The sequence below is a fragment of the Papilio machaon genome, chromosome 13 (genome assembly GCF_912999745.1).
Source record: "Papilio machaon chromosome 13, ilPapMach1.1, whole genome shotgun sequence".
Classification (NCBI taxonomy): Eukaryota; Metazoa; Arthropoda; class Insecta; order Lepidoptera; family Papilionidae; genus Papilio; species Papilio machaon.
In genome coordinates this window covers 6,291,781-6,313,444 of record NC_059998.1, presented here as the reverse complement: position 1 = coordinate 6,313,444, position 21,664 = coordinate 6,291,781, and the positions used below count along the sequence as shown (strand labels likewise).

Here is a 21,664-nt window from a genome sequence, read left to right as displayed (position 1 = left end):
CGCGTGGTCGCGTCATCTCAATATTTATAAAAATTTTAAACGACGCTTTTAAGGTGGAACACCGCCAGATATCCCGATTGTACATAAACATGTTAAGACAGTGGTGTTCTACTTTAAGTTCAAAATAATATATACAAGAAACAAGTATTCTGTTAATGAACCAAGTAGAAGCTTCTTCGTTAACTGTAATTAAATTTTTGCATAATTATTACAGTTAACAAGAATTTTAACTAGATAAAATAACTTTTTCTCATTTTGTATTTGGTAATGTATTTCATATTTACATATATTAAGTTGGTAATTTTTCATTTGTCATTGTCATTTTTGTATAATGCTGTTTTAGGGGTATGCCACACGGACAGTGCCACAGAACCATATCAATATGTCATCCGGTTACTTATCAAACGACTACAGAATTCATTATGAAATGATAATAGAGTATGGAAATGAAATTACTGGCAGTTAATGTATTAACTCGTTATCTTACTGACATTATGTTTGGATTTATGGATGGATGGATGTTTGTTAGAAGGTATTTCCGGAACGGATCTTAATGAAATTTGGAACATAACCTGGAAGAACACAGCCTACTAATTAAGTTTAATTCAGCGCGAACGGAGCCGCAGGCGACATCTAGTTTAAAATAAATTTAGATATTTTACATGTGAATTGTCTTTGCTGACATGACACAAATAAAAAAAGACATAGTGACTTGTGTGTTTATTCCATGAAATAAATTATTAAATGTTTTCTTACAACATGTACTTTTTTCAGACATTCTTATCGTTTACAATTATTCTACAGCAATTGCATTTACGTTTAATATCAACTATTTGTAGTACGAATTAAAAACTCGTCATAGTCAAAATGTCCAAAACTAGAAGCATGAAAGGAAGTCATGTGGCGACTCAGTGGGGTTACTCGGAAATGTCTCCAATGGTTTGTTAAGTCATTACTTGACATATTCTCTTGGACATTAATGACAGCTTGCAGGACATTTTAGTCCCGATAAAGTCTTAATTATGTACACAGACTATAACATGTTGCTATATTTGTTACGAGGATACTACTAATAAATCGTTATATAATACTTTGTGATAAATATGTAGAGGTTCGTTTTACAAAAAAAAAAACTTAAGTTTAAAAAATGCACTCTTTTGACTGAAGACATTAGTACTGTACTGTATAATGTTTGACGAAAATTTTGAATTTCCACGCGGAAAAATCTCTATTTATATCTGTTTTGACGAATAAAAGAGCAATATGAACAGCATGAACATATGCGAGTGATTAGGCAGTGGGGAAAATCCGTGATAATTTGCAACAGCGTCATTTAAACACGAAGGCCGGTAATGACGAAACTCTATCTACTTAATGTTCTATTTAACAGGCTAAATTACAGAACTTAACTGTCTAAACACTCGGACCCGGGTCACACAAACACCGGAGATATAAATATATGTAGAATGATGACGTAATATTATTTAGAATGGAATTCAAAAATAAAGAGTTAACACTCTAGAATTAACATTATCACGAACTCCAAAACGCAAAAATATCAATATTGCATTAAGATTAATATTTTTAATAACTTAAAGAAATACTAAAAGTATTAGAGTTATAATAAGTACGTCAAACATGGGAGCTAGTTAGAACTAGTAATTACTGCCAAGCCATAAACGTTTCGAAGATTGGCAAATTGCATACGCTCTGATATAAATGCAGTCGTAACTCGAAATTGTTCTAATTATAATTATACTCAACTCCCTATTTATTATAACTTAATAAAGAAAAATAAATAATGATTTCGTTACCTAAAGTATTTTTCTATCTTAGAAAGAATCGTGAAATATAATATACAATATTTTGCCTTGTTAAACAAGGATCTGCAAAAAGATCTGTTAAACTCAATGTAGAACATTGTTAAGCTTACGTAAGAAAAATATTTCAAAATGAATTTGAATAGTCTGCTGCAGATACACTATCTGATTTTCGGATTGAGAACATAACTATTTTTAATTTTTATAACAGCAACATAGACGTGACTCGTAGTTTGCAAATAAAGATTTTATATACAACCGAAGAGAAATGTTTGCTTGAACAGCATTGTAGTTAATAACTCACGATTGCTCCCGAGTTACAATTTGCACTAAATTTATCATACAATAACATTTGTACCTGAAAATTATTATTCAAATCGAGCTGCATTAATCAATGCGTCGATAAAAGAAAACGCGAGCGACGGCTCCCGCGCTCGCATGCCCTCCGCACGCGCGAGATGCGATAACGTGGATATCGATAACTTATATTTAATCGATAACAAATTCGATTTTTTGAAATTGCACAAATCGAGAAGATATTTCAATAAGAAAATAAAATAACGAATATAATCCTCTCGTCTTTTTTTTAGTCGTAAGCAAGTATTTTGTAACGCTATACTTAATCATATATTTCGTAACGAAAAAAAAAAATAGATCTTACCATGTGTTCATTTTTATAGAATTGTTATAAATTACTATTGTCTGTTTCGACAATATCAAAATAATAAATAGAATTAGCTTAGCACTCACTTTTTCTAGTTCAATTTTAGTACAAGAGTTCATTAAATGAAATATTACCAAAGGACAGAAATCACTTTTTACAAATTGAGACAAATAAAGTTTAATAGGCTTAAACTAAGTATGCCAAGCCTATTTCTTTTGCTTTTCAATTACTAATTACAATTCTAACTAGTTTACGTTACGTTAAAATACGTATATGAAACCCATATACGAAAGAACGGTCATCGCTTAGCAAGATAAAAGCCTAGTCCAACAATGTTTTAGGAAGAAATAGTCGTCTAGTATTTGCTTTACTGTAAAGTTCTTACATATGCAAAATAGTTTCTATCTTGTTTTTGTTTTTATCTGATAAATGAAAATACGACTTTACTATAATAAATAAATCGATAATCCACATGCATAATTAATTTTACCGCATATCGATGTTAACGTTATCGATAAAAATCTGAAATCACTAGGTCGTGCGTCGCGTGAAGCGCTGCGGTGTGCGTGTGCGCAGCCTCCGAGATAATGAACTATCTGCACTAATATATTATAAAGTTCATTATAAACAATTATTTATTGTTAGCGCATGTTTATTAATAAGGCCAGTTGATAGGGACTGCTACTGTACATGTATTCTTAAATCAGGGCTGACGAGTACTGATTTAATGCTTTAAGCTCGTTATTGTATTGCTATTTTTATAGTTTATCTTTTTTGTAATCAGAATATTATTGTTAAGCTCTGATATATAGGTAATTCAATTGCTGTCTGTTTTAAATAGAAGTAATACTTTGTAGTATAGTTAATTTTGTAAAAGCACATCAAAAGAACATAAAACATATTCAAGTTTTTCGGCAATGTGAGCACTTTATTGACATGAAAAATTCGAACTTAAAAAGTTAACCCAATACTTCTCAAATACTAATTACTTGAATATAATTCGTGAATGTATTATTATTATGTATTAATTCTACACATTTTTGCATTCCAATTTTTAAATGAACATGAAATTTCATGAGTATAAATTAGGGTTATGCCATAACAAGTTTAGGGAACAAATTAAAATAAATAGTAATGTACAGCCCTAGGCCTTTGGCTGTCAATGCAGAGAATATGAAAGTATGGTAGCCGTTGGGTTAGATTGTGCGGCGCTCGCAGATTGCATGCAGCGTCGCGCCGCGCACCGCACTACTAGCCTTAATAAAATCTATACAACGAGATCCTGATTGCTTCGGAAAAGCAAGCGCTATCAGATACATTAAAATTCATTCTTTAGATTTACAATGCAGAGATTTATTCTCGTAGTAAACTTAACTTGGAACTGTTACGACATACTTACTTCAAATGACAAGTTAGTTTTAATGGAATTTGTAAACCTTATCCAACTATGATGTGTGCACGTATTTATTTATCTGTTCTAAGCGAAATTTTTTGCGATATTGACTTATATAATATACTCTATTTATTAAACTCTACATATGAATACATGTAATATCTTAAATAGTATTACATTAAATATTAACTATACAACTAATTAAATGTAATCAACTATCTTAAATATAATATAAAAGCTAAAATATATCATTAAAAGGAGTCCCTTTAGGCAAGGTTCCGAAGATACTGGCAGCATTCCCCCTTTGAATAGCTAAACTAATTCTTTGTCCGAGGTAGCTGCCAGCTCTTCGGTCTCCTGTGATGTCGACTAACCTTTTTGCTACTTCCTTAAAAATACCCTTTAATAGCCTTTCACCCCTCGATTTTATTTATCTTATATACCTTGAGACAATGTCTAACGTAAATACAAATTATTAAATTAGAAGTAATTGAAGTCTGTTCTATATTGTAATATAGTTCCGACTAAACTTCTGAGGAGGAAAGTTAAAACTAGTTGCAAATGTACCAGTTAAAGTGAGTTCACAAAACACTAGCGGAAAGAAGAGGTATTAATAATATAGTTTGCATTATTTTTAGATCTCAGAACAAGATCTTTTGAGATCCTTAATCTTTAAAAAAGAAGAAGATTTGTATTAAATTAATAACTTGTAAATCATTACGTAATAATTTAGTTCCATTAACATAGCAATAAAAGAACTAATAAGTAACAAAATTATTAATAGCTGAACCTTTAAAACAGAGATAATATGTTTTATAGAGGATTTACGGCTGTTTCAAGCCACAGTAAGAGTTTGTTAAGACCCAGAGCCTATTGATTTCTAATCAAGGTTGCAACGAAAGGGACACAGCAACGCATAGAGTGATAAGAGATAAACGTATTCCGCATTGATAATGGCGTAGTTGGACCGTACATACGCATGGCTATATCGAACGTTTAACCCTATACTAAAGTGTGGTCCATTCGAAGCGCTCGATAAAAAAATAAGTCCAAAAAAAAGTACGCGCCACCCCTAGGCTCGACGGGAAAAAAACAGATAAAAATGGGTCTCGCTCGTAATTTAAATGTCGAAGCAGTTGTCGGGAGCCCGTGGTACCGCGCTGTTTCCGTCACACGTTATTTTTTTTAGCGTTTTTATTTTATTAATGCGTGAATATCGCGACAATTATTTTTTAGTCAAAACCAATACTTATAACTTCACAATTTTATAAAACCGATGATCTTTTTCTTTTAATATATATTTTTGGTGTTAACCGCAGAAAAAACGTTGTACAAATTGGATTTTTACAGATTTTACAGATATTAAATAATTAATATAATTTGCAAAAACCTCAAGATTCGTTTCATCATAACTCAAATATATTTCTCAGGCATAAATATTATCCTGTTCAACTATCCGACTCTGCTAGTAACAAAAAGGTTGCGTACCTCTGGCGTGTCCCTACATAATAACAGAGAGAAGCGCTGTCGAACTACCGGCCCCGATGGACGCGGCGGCGCGCTGAAATGATTTAGATGGATCGTGTTAAGATGTCACGATCATTAAAACAGAAGCTCGGCCGTGGACACTTCACACACTTGCGTATTAGAAAAATCGTTAGTGGAAATAAATTATTCATTTCTAAAGAGCGCATTTTTCGTCTAAACTTATTCAACGATAATGTGATTGTTAATAATAAATTGACAGAGCTATTTAAGATCCTCTGCCTTAACATCTGTAGAAAACTCTTTGTCAACCCCCTCCTCATAAAAAAAATATCAAAATGATTTCGAAGATTTTATAGAAACCGTGATTGTAAAGAGTTTGTTGTAATAACCTCCTTCTTTTTGAAGTTGGCTAAAATACAGTCCATCAGGTTTATTGTTTCTTTTTTTATTATTGATAATTTACATTTCAAAACACATACTTTAACCAAAACAGCACAAAAACTTCCATAATCAAAAAGCGAATGTACTATTACACGATCCCCCACTTTACAATGTTAATTCTCTCACTTATTCTAATACATAAATTACTAAACATGCTTTGCGACATGTGCTATAAATTATCCTGTTATATGCATATTAATAAGCGCGTCAGTTTTTTGCTCGCGCGGAGGTTTTTTACAGCCTTGTTATCGCTTGCTTTTGTTTTGTTTACAGAACTGCTTACCATTTTATGAAGTCTAGTAGCTTATATTTACTGTTAACAATTTTCTTTTAAAATAGATTTATCTAGATATAATTTTAAAGTTGGCCATGTCTATACTATTATTTTAGTTAAAAAATTTGATTGTTTGTTGCATTGAATACGAACCGATTTGAAAATTTTCTTTCACTGTTGGCAAACTACACTATCCTCAGGTTACAGGCTATATTTCGATGGCTCCTACGAATAAGGGTCAATGTGAAAATTGACATCTTTTCAGGAGAGGCTCTCAAAGTTTCAACCATATATAAAAATAGGCCGCATAGGACCTTTTACTTCAGCAAAAAATAACATTTAAACCTGTAAATGAGTATTTTTTTAGTGCATCTTGTTAACCAAACCAAAAATTTGCTTTTAATAAAAAAAGTAAAAATGTTCAATTTGTTACTTTGGCCCATATACCCATATACCTCTACATAGGACCCATTGGTAGTTTTTTAATTTACATTTATTAGTAGTTTTTTAATTCAAAAATACCACCAATAAAAAATACAAGCCAGCTACAGTACAACTAGGATCTTGTTACACTTTTTGACATTGACAGAGTGAAGCTAGTGAGCATTTATAATTTAGTTTGACTCATGCCCACCGGGTCAGATATCCTTGTTCGTGTATAACATAGTAAATAAGCGCGGATGTTACTTCGTACATCATTCGTAAGTCACGTTCAGTATTCGCACACTGTGACCTAGTAAATGCAATAATACAACGCATAAGTGGATCAAATAGTTCTAGAGCACCTATCCTGGCATTATATGCAGGATCTCTAAACATAGTCACAATGGTTGGTCATCATTCAATTGTGCCAGTGGAAATGGCCCGTTTATCTACAATAGAGCGATCATTTTATCACTTCATTGCATTTCTTTAAGTTTCATACATTATGTATGAGGGGGGATACTGTGATGTTTATTGTTCTATTGTGCTATATGTCTTAGTTGTGTTTACTATGTAAGATGTAATATTCACTCGTTATGTAGTACATACTCAGAACTAGTCGATCCTTTTGGTTATATAGCTGATTAAGTTGTCTAGTAATACATTTTATTTACATTTACGTTTTAATAAGACTAGTTACCGTTTGTTTCTAATACCAAAATCTCTGTATTAAACATATCGGAATCCCTACTTCGTCATTATCTTTGACAAAAAAAAAGATAATAATATATTTTAAGTGGAGATTTTGGTTTCAGAAATCTCCACTTAAAATATCCTCCAGTTATAAATAGTAAATAACTCCAGTTTTGATTAATCAAACATCGAAATCCTGACTATTATCTTACTAATCTTAATAATGTTAAAAATGCGAATGTTTAGATGAATGTTTGTTTGAAGTTATCTCCAGAACATCTAAATGGATCTCAATGAAATTTGGCACAGATGTAGATAGTCTGGAAGAAGACATTGGCTTAATGTTTTTTTTTTATTCTGTCCGGACATAGATAGCCGCGGGCGACTGATAGTCGAAATAAGATTGTAAGATTGTCTATTTCTATGAAAATTCACATTGTCAGAGTTGCAGGAAAAGACAAAGTGTTCCTGTTTCGACAAAACAAAAGCAATAGTGCGAGATCCTGAAGCAACAAATAGTAATCTGGAAAATTAATGCCAATCCTTAAAACAGTATCACGATTAAATAATATTTAACAATATAACATTTAGATGACATTATATTGAACAAGTCAAGGAAAAGCGAAATGGGCACGTCGTTAACCAGTAATTCATTAATAAACATATTTGTAATTGCGCTCTAGAATCGATTTATATTGGTGTTAAATATTCCATTACTAACATCTGCTAGTTTATTACGTAAAAATTTTTAAATTAAAAATCGTTTTTTTTTTAATAATAAACAGCTTTGTACAACAGTGTCTTTTCTTGTTTATTTAGCCTTTTTCGCCAACCATGTGATTTTTGGTTTTCACATTAGAGGATAATTAGGTAAATAGGAAAACTCAATTATGTGGACATTTTCATAGCAGTATAATATTTACTGTCGTCTCTCTCATTCTCTCAGAAGAAACATAGATAACAACATGTCTTTTTATTGATGTTTCAGCGGTGAAAACACAAGTAATCCCTGCTTAAAGATCGTAATACGTTTGGCATATAAGATTCAATGCGCAGGCGAGTGCTGTGTGGTGGATTCCAAGTGAATACATTACGTATGGAGGAAAGTGCGAAGGTGTGTCCCTGCACCGCAAATATCTGATATTGTCATTTACTCAGTGTCTTGTCCGAAATGGTGAGCAGCTATAAAGTTTGGATAGCACTATACCACATAGAGGGGAACTGTCCTGTGCGTCTGAGATCACGAGGCCGGCCGGACCGTGACCTTTGCCAGTCAACTACTATTATAAATCCTCTGCTACAGTTCCGTATTATTTAAATGATTTATGAACGGTGGTCTATTTGATCTAGTACTTATAAACATAATTAAGTAATATTCTATTAAAAAATCTAATAATCCGGAATAAACTGTATCTTATCTAACTCCAGGAGTGAATACTAATCGAATAGATTTTTTCAACGATCAAGCCGTTTGAGTTACTAGCTAACAATCGAAGAGACTAAGATAGATGCAGTAAGGGTTTTAGCTCTCCTAACACCCTAGGTGAGATTTCTATGGCGCCCTCTTTTTTACTATGCCTCATGCGGAGGGGGGAACAGGGTTATATGAGTTTGTGTAATTCGCAGACTTTCTGTCAGGCGCCCTGAGCGGCCGCCTAACTGCGCCCTATCCTAACGCCGGCCCTGTGAACACACCCGAAAAAAAAAAACACTTTTCAATCCGTACCCGTTTATCCGTGGATTTCCTCTGTCGAAATCTTATCTTTGTGTTTTCACACAGAGAATGATAGTTATAAGAATGTTTTTAGTATGTGTGTTGGCAGTGGAATCCAACTGTCATTTTGGTTTGCGAAATAATTGCGACAACCTACCGGTAAAAATAAAAACCTCTTTATCGCTCCCTATCATTTTGACCGCGATACCAAATAAGCTCATTTATAACGCTCGGGGGCTGAACAAAAACAAAAAAAAAATTTGAATAAGGAGAGCATTATTTATCGCCGCCCCAATGAAGGCCGTTAATGTGATTTTTTAATAATAAAAAATACACGAGCCAGCAGAACGAGGCTCGTGTATCATCCGCCGTTTCGACCAGTCATTGTCCATGAAAAAATTGTTTTTTTTTTATTTATCAACCTACACCGCGTAAACAAAGTATATTTCAAATTAATTACGTTTCGTTTAATTTTCATGAAGTTATAAATTATGGAATATTTATAGGTATAATATTGAAACTCTGGAAACATTTTCATTTTCATAAAAATTATAAATAATCAAATAAATTTCTAACTATTATATTAACATTCACATACGTCAAAATTAAATTTGTTTCAACACAATGTAAAAAGTATCAAGCAACTTTATCGCGTGCAATAATAGTAAAGTGCCATTCAATTTAATAAAAAAAAAACAGTAGGTGAGTAATGTACTTGTAATACGTAATAATAGAAATAAAAGCAATTCACTGATATAACCCTACCAGTGCCTAATTAAAAAAAATTATAAAAAAACCCTCTCCCCCAGAACGCGCGCTGTCACGTTCCATATTCCCGCGTTAATTACACGTCATTCTTTTTTCAAAAAGCGCGCCAATGACGCGCGCAATTAAAGCCGTGTACAGACAACGGGAAGACGCGACATAAAGCCGGCGCACACAATGCGTCCTCGGCGAAATTCGCCGCAGGCCCAGCGAAATTAACAAGGCGATTTACACTTGACACTAGGCGAATGTTTTTCACTACTTTCACAACCTTTGTCTGTGTTCACGTACCGCTTCTCGCTCGGTGAGTTTTTTAAAAATATTTCTAGGACAGAAGTTTTCTTGCTGGCAGTTTACGTTTTTACAGTGTACTGAAATATTTAGTCTGTGTAAAGTTTAAGCAGAGTGTTGTATGAATGCGAAGGTAGAGACGTCCGTCTCACACATTGGAGTAATTGTGTGAAATAAAGAGCGTTGTATCATTATTTTTGAGTTCTTGTTTGCTTGAGTGTTATTGTTTGTTTTTAAGTTTCGTACTCGCTCTGAGTATCGTCTGCAAGAGATGAAGTGTACTTTAAATAATTAGTTTGTACGTTTTAATAATGATTTTATATAAGTGTGTATATGTTTTATCTTACTAATATTATAAATGCGAGTTTTTAGATGGATGGATATTTGTTTGAAGATATCTCTGGAACGGCTCAATGGATCTTGCTGAAATTTTTCATAGATGTAGAACATGGTCTCGAAGATCACATAGGCTACTAATTAAGATTTTTTTTAATTCCGCTGGGATTTTTTTCTATAATTACAAATAAAAAAAAAAAAACATGATAACTTCAACGTTAGTAAGTAGATAAGCTGTAAGTAGTTCGTTTAGTGCCGCGTTGACCCGCCACGTAAGTTCAAAGTTCGCGAAGGTTCATTTAAATTCGTATCGCTTTAAGCAACTCTTGACTCGCTACAATAATGGGTGAAATATAAGTCTTTCTTTCTATAGCAATGAATACAATGCTAGATTACCTCCTTGCATTGCAAGTGAGACGCCCGCGGCCACACTTCATGTTCTTTGGAACGTCTTTAGTCCTTCATAACTAATTCTGTGCCTAACAATCTGCGCTTAACAATGAAATTGTGTCAAGACGTTTTTATTCTAATTTTGCTTCTTGTCACAGACTATTATCATTTGTGTTGATGCAAAATTTTCAATCGAAAAGTCTAGAAAACATTATTGTCGTCCCTTTCATTCTATTAGAAAATACTGAGATGGTAATATGTTTGTATACAAGTGTTACGACAAAAGATACAAATATAAAAACGTAATGTCGTTCTCATTGCCAAAAACCGTTGAAAAATCGTAAAGGTATTACATATTTAACAAAAATGACCTAATTTTAGTCCCCATTTTCTTTTGAGGAAAGGATGGGAAGGAGAAGTTTATAAGACGGAGGGGACATATAAGAAAGAGATACATCCTTCTTCAATTGCCGATGTCTATGGGCAGTTATTTCGACGTATTCAGGTGGCTGTTTGCTCGTTTGCCACCTAATGATATATAAAAAAAATTAAGAAACTTGGATCTTCAAAAAGTTCGTAGTTTAATGTGTGACAAAATTTGTACGATTTTGTGAGTGTTATTTTTTAAAACATAACTAAGTATAACCCCATAATAATTAAAAAAAAAAACAAATATTTAGCAACGGTAAAGTTAACCATGTTTAATCAATAGTAATTCAGTAAAAAAACTCTAAGTAAACAAATTCTAATACGTAAAATTTCTAGTGAAATTCACTAGAACTTAAAATGAAGTTATAGGGCGATAGCAGTGAATGTGTTAATTGTATCTTAGCATTTTATTCTAATAATTTTTATAGCAATTTCGTTATATTACGGTTTTTACTTATTTATATTGTAATTTTAGTTCTTAGTAATATATATTTTAATGAATTTTAACTTGTAGCAATCTGTAAATAGAAAAATGTTTAATGTAATGAGGATTATTAAAGAAACAAATAAAAATTGAGAGACTGGCCACAACGCCAGGGAAATAAAAAAACTCATAATCATGTATAACTTAGGGTACTAACTAAACAATAAGACTGATAAATCCATTGTCAAAATATAAACAGGGTACAACTTGCACAATTATGCAGATTTTATGTTACCCCTAATTGCCGAATTATTTAAAGAGGTTTGTTAATTTCCCCCCTTTCCTTTACCCCCTTTGAGCGAGCAAGAAAAGATTTTTCTTTTCTACGAAAATGCATGTAAATGTTATTAGGCGAGGAGTTATTGATGGGGTTCCAGTAATCAGTGGGCGATAAAAAACTTAATTTACAGTTTTATTTCTTTCTTTTGCACGCTTTAAACTCGAGTTGGAAAATAATTTATTCATAACATTGATTATAAAACTTGAATATTATTAAATTAATTTACAAAAATTATTTTTATTACATAAATAAATAAATATAAAACATTTATTAAATATACATAAAGAAATAAAATGCATTGTTGTCTATTTACATTATTTTTATTAATGACATAATTGACATAGTTGACACATTATTGATTATGATCTCACTGACTTACCGGCCAGTAACTTATTTATGAAAGAGGTGATACACCACAGTTTCTCCCCCCTAGCTTTGGACCAAGGGAGCAGCTAGGAGCTGGTCAATGTGCCTACGCCAGACAGAGCCGTCATCAGTTATTATTTTATAATGTAGTCTCCCTAAACGTTCCTGAATGGTCCCGAAACGCCAGCGCTGCGTGGAGCCGATGGTATAATCACGGGCCTGGATGCGGTCGCCTGGATTGAACTTTTTGATAAGATGTGGCTGGTGTTTATCTGATGGTCGTCGGAGTTCCCCTCTCAAGAACATGGCATGTAGCGACGTGCGTACCTCCCTACCAAACATAAGCTGGTAGGGGGTCTGGCCGTTAGCGTCCGGCGTTCGAAGAAGTCGTGTTTTAGTCGTGAGGAGCTTTTGATATATTGTGCCTCCTTCCCCCTCTAAGCTTCGTAGTATCCTTTTCACGGTTTGAACGTATCGTTCGGCTTGACCGTTCGTTGCTGGATGGTATGGAGCAGACGTCTTATGAACGATCATACTGTTTTTGAGGAATGCTTCAAACTCTTCTGAGATAAATTGTCGTCCGTTGTCAGAAACTAAAATTCGTGGTATTCCAAAGGTGCAAAATAATTCTTTCAGTTTTTGGACGCACCAAGTAGTTGTTGTGGTTTTGGTAGGTATTATCTCAATCCATTTTGAAAATGCATCTACTATTATAAAAAGTTGGTGACCCTGGAAAGGTCCCGCAAAATCAATGTGCAATCTTTGCCAAGGTCCATCAGGTCGTTCCCAATGGTGAAGTGGTGCTTTTTCAGGTTCATTCTGTTGTAGTCTGCAAGTTCTGCACGATTTCACCTTCTTTTCGATGTCGTTATCAATCCCCTTCCAATATACAAAACTGCGCGCCAATAGTTTCATCTTAACTATTCCTGGATGGCCGAGATGTAGTTCATTTAGCACGCGTTCTTGAAGTGTTCTAGGGATAAGAACGCGCGCTCCTCTTAGTATACAGCCGTCATGTAATGTGAACTCATTGTCCTTGAAACCGAGTGTTCTTAGCGAGATGCCTGAATTAAGTGCCTGTAGTAGAGGTCTGTGTTCTGAATCATTTTTAGTCTCAGTTGCTATCGTATTTGGGTTGATGTCTATAGTATTAATTTGCTCTAATTGGAAATTGTAGTTCTGGTCTATTTTATTAATCCTTGTAGACTCTATTGGAAATCTTGATAGGTAGTCGGCATTGGAGTTATTCGCTGAAGTTCTATATTCAATATTGTAGTCAAATCCGGACAAGAAGTGGGCGTAATGAAATAACCTCATAGTGCTCATTGCTGGTAAGGTTTTATTTGGATGAAATATGCTTGTAAGTGGTTTGTGGTCTGTTATGAGGGTAAATTTTCGGCCGTAGATATAGTAGAAAAATTTTTTTAATCCCCAGTAAATCGCCGTAGCTTCTTTGTCAATTTGACTATATCTTTTCTCGCTGTCTGATAATGTTCTCGAGGCAAACGCAACAGGCCTCTCTGATCCGTCAGTAAGTCTGTGAGATAGGACTGCACCAAGCCCTAGTGGTGAAGCATCAGTGGCCAATACTAGTGGTTTTGTTGGATCAAAGTGTGTCAATACTCTTTCGCTTAATATTTCTTTTTTGATTTTGGTGAAGGCTTCTTCACATTGTGTAGTCCATTGGAAGCTTGATTCTTTCTTTAATAAGTTGTTCAAGGGATTCGTGATGGATGCGAGATTGGGTATGAATTTATTATAAAAATTTGCCATACCGAGAAACGTTCTCAATCCTGCAGTGTTTACTGGGCGTTCTGTTTTTATTATAGCATTTATCTTGTCCTTGTTTTTGTGCAGGCCATCTTTATCTATAGTGTGCCCTAGGTAATTTATACTTGTTTTAAAAAATTGGCACTTATCCTTGTTTACTCTGAGGTTGCTTTCTTTCAGTTTATCAAGCACAAGCTTAAGTCTTTGTAACAATTTTTCCTTTGAATCTCCTTGAATAATTATATCATCGAAAAAGCATTTGACTCCTTCCAGTCCCTGCAAGAGTCTGTCCATAAATCCTTGCCACAAGCTCGGCGCGACTTTCACACCGAACATAAGTCTGTTTACTTTGTATGTACCTTTGTGTGTACTGAGTGTTTGTAGCATTGCGCTTTCGTCGTCCATGACCATATTAAGGTATGCTTGAGTTATGTCGAGTGTACAAAATAGCTTGCCGCCGTTCATTTCTGCAAAGATATCTTCTATCATCGGTATTGGGTATTTTTCATCCAATATAACTTTATTTAGTGTAACTTTGTAGTCTGCGCAAAGTCGGATTGACCCATTCGGCTTGACAACTGGTACCACTGGTGTTCCCCACTCAGAGTGGTCAACTTTCGTAATGACCCCTAGCTTGCAAAGTCGCTCTATTTCTTCATCCACTTTAGTTTTTAAAGCGTAGGGTATTCTTCGAGGTTTGATAAAAATTGGTTGTGTGTTTTCTTTAAGGTTTAAGTGTCCCTTGTAATTAGGTATTTTACCCAGGTCGGACTTAAAAACTGAAGTTTTATAAAGTTGTAAGAGTTGGTCTAGTTCTAAGTTCTTTGTGTCTTGTATAGTTTTTATATCTGCTAAGTTCAAGTTTTCCAGTTCCTTCATCCAACTGCGTCCAAAGATAGGATCTACATTGCCATTGATTAAATATAGTTTACCGTGAAATTCCTTCTCTTGGTATTTGCATTTAACGTAAGTGACTCCAACTGGTTTTATTACTTCTCCTGTGTAAGTACGAAGTTTAATATCTGTGTGGAACAGTCTTTTTCCAATATTCAGTTTTCTATAGTCTCGCATTGACATTGACGTTAATGTTGCTCCAGTATCAAATTCCATTTTCAGCTTTGCGTTCTCGATCTGTACTGATATCATGAATTTCTCAGTTCTTTCGCCAGATATAATATTGATATCGTTCAAGTCATCGTTATCGCTATTGTTCGGCTCTTCTAGTTGGTGCGAATTGGGTCTTGGTGCCTTGTAGTGCAGATTAGGTTTGCGTTGTAGACAAACGCGGGCAAGATGGCCGATTTTATTGCATTTCCGGCAGGTGACATTGCTGGCGTTACATATCCTGGTTTCATGAGAAGATCCGCAGCGAAAACATTTACCTAATAAATCTCGGCGTGTGATTTGTCTTGAGTTTGAAGTTTTAGGTCGATATGTGTTTGTAGAAACTTTGTCAATACTGCCGTTACTCGTGCTGGGCCATACATTTGTAGCAATAGTGTCGTTTTCTGTTTTTGCCATTTCGATTGATGTTGCTATTTGAACTAGTTCTTTAAATGTGCATTTATTTTGATCTTGTAAAATTTTTGTTCGTGCGTCATTATCTTTTAAGCCTCGTATGAATTGTAGGCAAAGGAAACTTTCTGATGTGTTCTTCTCACAATGTTGACAATTAAATTCGCAGTTTGTTGTTAATTTTTTTAGTTCCGCTGTAAATTGAGCTATTGTTTCATCAGATTTTTGTATTCTTGATATGAATTTATGTTGTAGGGCCCATTTACTAGGTTTTGGATCTATATATTCATTAAGTGTTTCGGTGATGAGATCAAATGACATATTAATTGGTTCTTCTGGGCACACTAAGTCACAGAGCTTTTCATGGAGCTCTGGTGATAATGTAGATAGTATAATGTTGGTTTTTGTTTGATCTTTGGTAATATTATTCAATCGAAAGTAGGCTTCCAGTCTTTTCTTAAAGTTGTTGAAAGTTTCTGATGCTCCTAGTGGTTGAAATTGTATTTTAGGTATGCTCTCACGTATCTGCTGCTGGTCATGCAACTGTTGTTCATTATGATGTTGCGCTTGCTGTTGTTGTTCTTGCTGTCGTTGGTTTAGTTTCTTTTTCGTTAATAGTTTCGTGATAATTGTTGTGTACAGCTCTTCGAAATCGTATCTGTACTCCTGTTCTTGCTCGTAAGCGGTCTCGTCATGCTGGTCGACGGTGTGGTCTTCGATCGTTTGCTGAAGCTCTCGCAGAGACTTAATCGCTGTATTAAGGCTCTCAGAGCGAGCATCGATGTCCTCGTCAGACATCGACGCCCTCGATGTTACATATTTTTCTATTCTAGTGAGTAACCCTCTTTGGGTACTCCGCTGTTTTTTTACTTTTTCCATCTGATCGTGGGTTTAAAACTCGTCGCCAATATTAAATATACATAAAGAAATAAAATGCATTGTTGTCTATTTACATTATTTTTATTAATGACATAATTGACATAGTTGACACATTATTGATTATGATCTCACTGACTTACCGGCCAGTAACTTATTTATGAAAGAGGTGATACACCACAACATTGAAAACAATTTATCTAAAGTTACACGAGGTGAAAGTTTTTGATCCTATATAAATCACATTAAAATTCTTACAAGTAGCCATTGATCTATAGTGTTTTTGTTTTCTGTGGTTTATATCTTTTCAGATTTCATGTTAAATTAAAATATATAACATTTATAAGTAACAATCTATGAATCTGGTAAGCCTGGTGACTCACAATTGTTTCCTTTTAAATCCATATTATATTAGTTACATGATATTATTACACAAAAAAAAAATCAATATTTATTTATATTGGTAATTAAAACAAAATAACGTAACTATCGCAACAACGGTTTCCCTTCGCCTTAGTTCGGGCGCTTGTACTCCGCCCACCTCCCTTGATCATTTATAATGCCAAAATGTTTTAATTAAGATGCTGTAAAATGTAATTTACATGCAAATTCGGTTTATGTTAATGTGCCGCGTATATCTGTTTGGGTGCGTGCTCGCTATCTAATTTTGCGACAGTGTACGCCGTCATTATCTTGGCTCTAATGAGAAATCTGGCAACGGCTTGATGTTTGCATAATTAAACTTGTGGTGGGGCGCGTTCGTTTTGATTGTTGCCATGATAAAATACTCGCTTGTGGTCGGGATCAGCGCATCTGTTACATGCTTCAATTTAACAACGCGTTTCGAATAAACACTGTTACTCTTGTTGGTAGGTATATGTGTGAAATATAAACGACATTTTTTTATGTTCACATGTGATTATTGTCCTCGATGTAAATGCTTATCTTGTAAGGTTTTTTTTAATGAAGCAAGTTTTTTTGTTACATTTAATCTGATAAAGTCAGTTCTTAGGCCTTTTAATAATATAAATCATATAATAGTAGTTTCATTAACTTAACTATGATATATTTTCAAATGTATGTTTATTAGTTTTTATCTATTTTTTGGAAAAATATTATGTAACAACTATACAATAGTTTTTTATGCAATAAATATTTTTTTTTATTTTTTTTTATTTGCAAATTTACTATTACTAATGCGATACTAAGAGTAATGTAATACTTACATACAGTGAAACATTAATATTACCATGTCGCTTTAACCTAAGAAAAAGTAAGGTTTGTTATATAAGGCCGGCAACACATCTGCGATTCCTCTGGTTTTGCAGATGTCCATGCGCGTCGATGAACACATTGGTGTTCCCGCTACTCGCTGGCCCCCTTTTGTTTTATAAAAAAAAATGATGCAGTAAAAGAGTAAGAAAATTATTGGGATATTACTTTACTATGATTAAACTTAAAATGCAAATTATATAGCAATAAACACCAACGGGAAAATGTAATGAAATCAATTAATTAAAAATGCTCGAGGGCCGATCTGTCTCCGGTACGTCCGCGAGACATTCATTAGCAAGGAGTTGAACACAATTCAGCTAATTTATTCCAATAAAAAGGAATAACAACCCCCCCCCCCCCCAACCTCCTTACACCCTTCACGTAGCGGTATAGCTAGATATTGTACATTTTCTATTTTTTCCGCTTCAACCCTTCTTCCGAGATTCAATTCGGCTAAATAAACTGAATTATATGCTACTTAAATGAGTGTCAAGTCGCCCTCGCCCCCTCGGGCATCTCCTCCCCCGCCTGCAAGGGCCACTCACTTCTGCACCTCACCCCGAGATTCTTCTGAGATTGTTTTACTACAACGTACACTGTTATAACTCTCAATATAAAAAATAATAAAATTTTAATCATTCCAACCACAATGACGAATTTAGCTTTAATACTGGTCACACAGTTAATAAAGCGAAATTTTAAAAAATAAGCGAAAATCTACTTACTCGATATTAATACCACTCTTCATACTTTTGAAATGAATAAAAATTTAAATAGACTAAAACGCTCCATACTTGATTTTCTTATTTACTTCCTCTTACCATTAAATTGAAAAGTATCAAACTTCAAATTGTAGCTATTGTTTACATACAAAGCAGTCTTTTAGTTTAATAAAATGCTTAACATAAAAAAAAATGAAAAATAAAAAACACGAGTTACACCGCAGAACGCTGGAGCGTTGCGGCGCGGAGACAAAAGTAGGCGGCCGCCCTTCGCGAAACGAATAGGCCGGGCGGCGGCGCCGAGCTTTTCTCACTCTCTTAAACGCTCTTGACTACTGCACTACAGCTTCACACAATTGATACTTGCATTATTATTAATTATATTCAAAATATCATGAGAAGTCATAACCTTTTGAAAAATTAATATTGAAAATGAAATTTATAAAACAAGATCCTAACACCAATACAGTTTGATAAATTTCAATACCTTTCGTTCGTGAAATATATTCTTTCATTGTTATTCCGACTTGTTAAACGTGAAGTAAGTCCGGTTATAATAATAATAATTCTTACTTCATTTAATCCTTTAACTATATGTGTATGTATATTAGCATGTACAACTATAATAGATACAAAAAAAAACTTGAGAGGTGTCAAGGGACACCCGGATGGAACGAAGTTCCTTTCGATTAATTAGTGAAGGAACCAATGTTTATTCTATGAATAAAAAACTTAAGTCTTCACAACAAGTACATTTTATTTCTATGAATTTTCGTTATATATTGTCACGTTGTTGCCATGGTGAAGTAGCGCTCATTTGTCGTTAACATACTTACTATAGCAAAAAGTGTCGTGACAACTTTTCGTAAGAATTTTTTCCGTCTAGCCCCCTTTCACAACGCGCGATAAGGAACTTCGTTCCAAAAATTAACTTCATTCTAAAATTCACAGTCTACAAGAAACCGGAAATGAAGCCGAAAACAAACTTATTAAACGTCTATAACTACAGGTCAATATTCATCCATCCTACATCTCTAGACATCTAAAGTATGCAAACTTATAAATTAATATTGTAAAGTATCAAATTTTATGAGTCGTAGTGTCCGCGGCAAGTGTCTGAGAAGTGTTGCGGCCGCGCGGCATTGTTGCACGCCGTGTATCGCTAATATAATAATGGCTATATGTGCCTTCATTATTATATCTTTGTTTCTTTTTAATTATTAAATATATGACATAACAGCAAAATAACCAGTGACCTTAAAACACAAGAAGAAATTCAGAGTAGAGACTTTGTCGGACTTGAAAAAGTTAATAAAAGACTCAACAAAAGTATTCAAATAATATGCCTGTGGTGTAGGCAGAGGTTAAAGAATTTAATTTATTTTGATTATGGCAATACTGTAGCGTTTTTTTTTATGTTCATACATTGTCACATACATGCTATTTGATGATAATCTAATTGTATTTGATTAATAAAATTGAATACATAAATATCAAGCTCTAATATATTCAATTGATTAATTGAAATAACGAATCCTTAAATAACAAAATGATACGAAATTACAATAGGAAATGTAAAAAAGCTCCGAACTCCATTAGAAACAAAAATAAATTGAATTACAACTCGATCGACATTTTCGATTTGGAGGCCTAACTCAATTAGATAAAAGCGCTGATGGAAAAAATAAAATAAATACGGGGCGAGGGGGAGGGGAAAATTAAACAAAAAAAAAGAGGAGTCCAGATATAATTTGAAATATCTCCGTAAATGCAAAGTGCGAGAGCTGTTATTTTATTCAAATGAGGGTGAACTTTTTTTTTCAACCCTTTCTCGTCGCGCGATCAAAGTGGCCTGATATTCAATTAAAAAAAGAAGAGCGGGGCGCGGGCCCGCGACTGAAAATTAATCAGAAAAAATGCTTTTAACTAGATCTACATTTTGATGAAATTATTATTGACGAGCATTATTACGGGCCGGCCACACTTTGGTGTGGTTCATTTTAATGCTCGTTTACAGAAAAAAAAAACGACAAACATTGAAGTTACACACTTCAAAGTCAAAGGAAAAACGAATTATTGCCAATTTATCCAAAAAATTAATACACTATAATGTCAATTTTAAGTGGCATGTGCTGTGTAAATCTTTGTAACTCTACATACGACATTTTATAATCATTCGTTAGGTCTTTGACATATGATAATTTTTTCTTCATTTAGTATTAATTAATTTAATAAAGAAAGAAACATAAATAGCCAGTATCATAATGAGATGCATTATTTATCGAGATATAATTAAAAGTTTTACGTCGCACTGACTTCATTCCATGCAGGCAAGCAATATATTTTTCTTATTTTCGAATTAAGAATTGCAAATGTATCCAATTAAACATGTAAAGCATTAGTTTCTTTTTATTCATAATTAAACATAATTGAATTTTAAATAGGTTAAAAATAACGTTTCACTTTCAATGACTTGTATACCGCCTAATGCGATGAAAACAGTTGCAACTATCATGAGATCGTTATATATCTATATACATATTCGGTGATCGCGACTTTGTCCACGTGAAATACTGTCTTATGATAGAATTTTTAATTACTTAGGTTGATTATTATACTTAAACTTTATAATAAAACATATTAAACTAACAAAATCATTTACATAAACCTTACATATTACCATACAAACTTTCATCCCTTATTCGGTATTGTTCTACACCCATGAGGGTGAAACTTTTATAAACTTTGAATGTCATATACATATATCTATATGAAATTTATATGAAATTAACAGCCTAAAAAATAAGTTTCAATCTTCTAACTGTAAAAATGACTTAAATGGAAGTAATCCATACAACTTTTCATCCCCCCTTACAACCCTTTACCACCCTACTTTCACATTACAAAGCTATTATGTCGTATGCTTATATCCTTTCTCAGGCTAAAGACTATCTGTGAACTTAATTCCATTTAAATCAGTTCAGTAGTTTTGGCGTGAAAGCGCGACAGACAGACATAATTAATTTCGCTATTGTAATATTAAAGTAAGGATTTTTCTATACATATACTGTATACACATAGATGTATATTTTTCGCCGGATAGATTGAAATACAAAATCTCGTTATTATTCACGACCGTTGCGAAATGAGTTCATTTTCATTTAAACACAAAATATAATTCAATTTTGAATACAAAAGTACCAAGTCTAGAAAAACCATTACATTATTTGAGTAGCTTCGAGAAAAATGATTAAT

General features: G+C 33.6%; 1 protein-coding gene across 1 annotated transcript; it reads right to left on the bottom strand.

Annotated features, from left to right (window-relative positions):
* Positions 1-12,314: 12,314 nt before the first annotated feature.
* Positions 12,315-16,334, bottom strand: LOC123721593 (uncharacterized protein K02A2.6-like). Its single transcript, XM_045680712.1, has one exon. It carries the CDS (start codon positions 16,332-16,334, stop codon positions 12,315-12,317), a length of 4,020 nt encoding a protein of 1,339 aa, XP_045536668.1.
* Between the last annotated feature and the right edge of the window lie 5,330 nt (positions 16,335-21,664).

Coding starts and splice junctions, on each gene's coding strand:
- LOC123721593 (XM_045680712.1), bottom strand. CDS start 16,334: ATGTCTGACGAGGACATCGATGCTCGCTCTGAGAGCCTTAATACAGCG.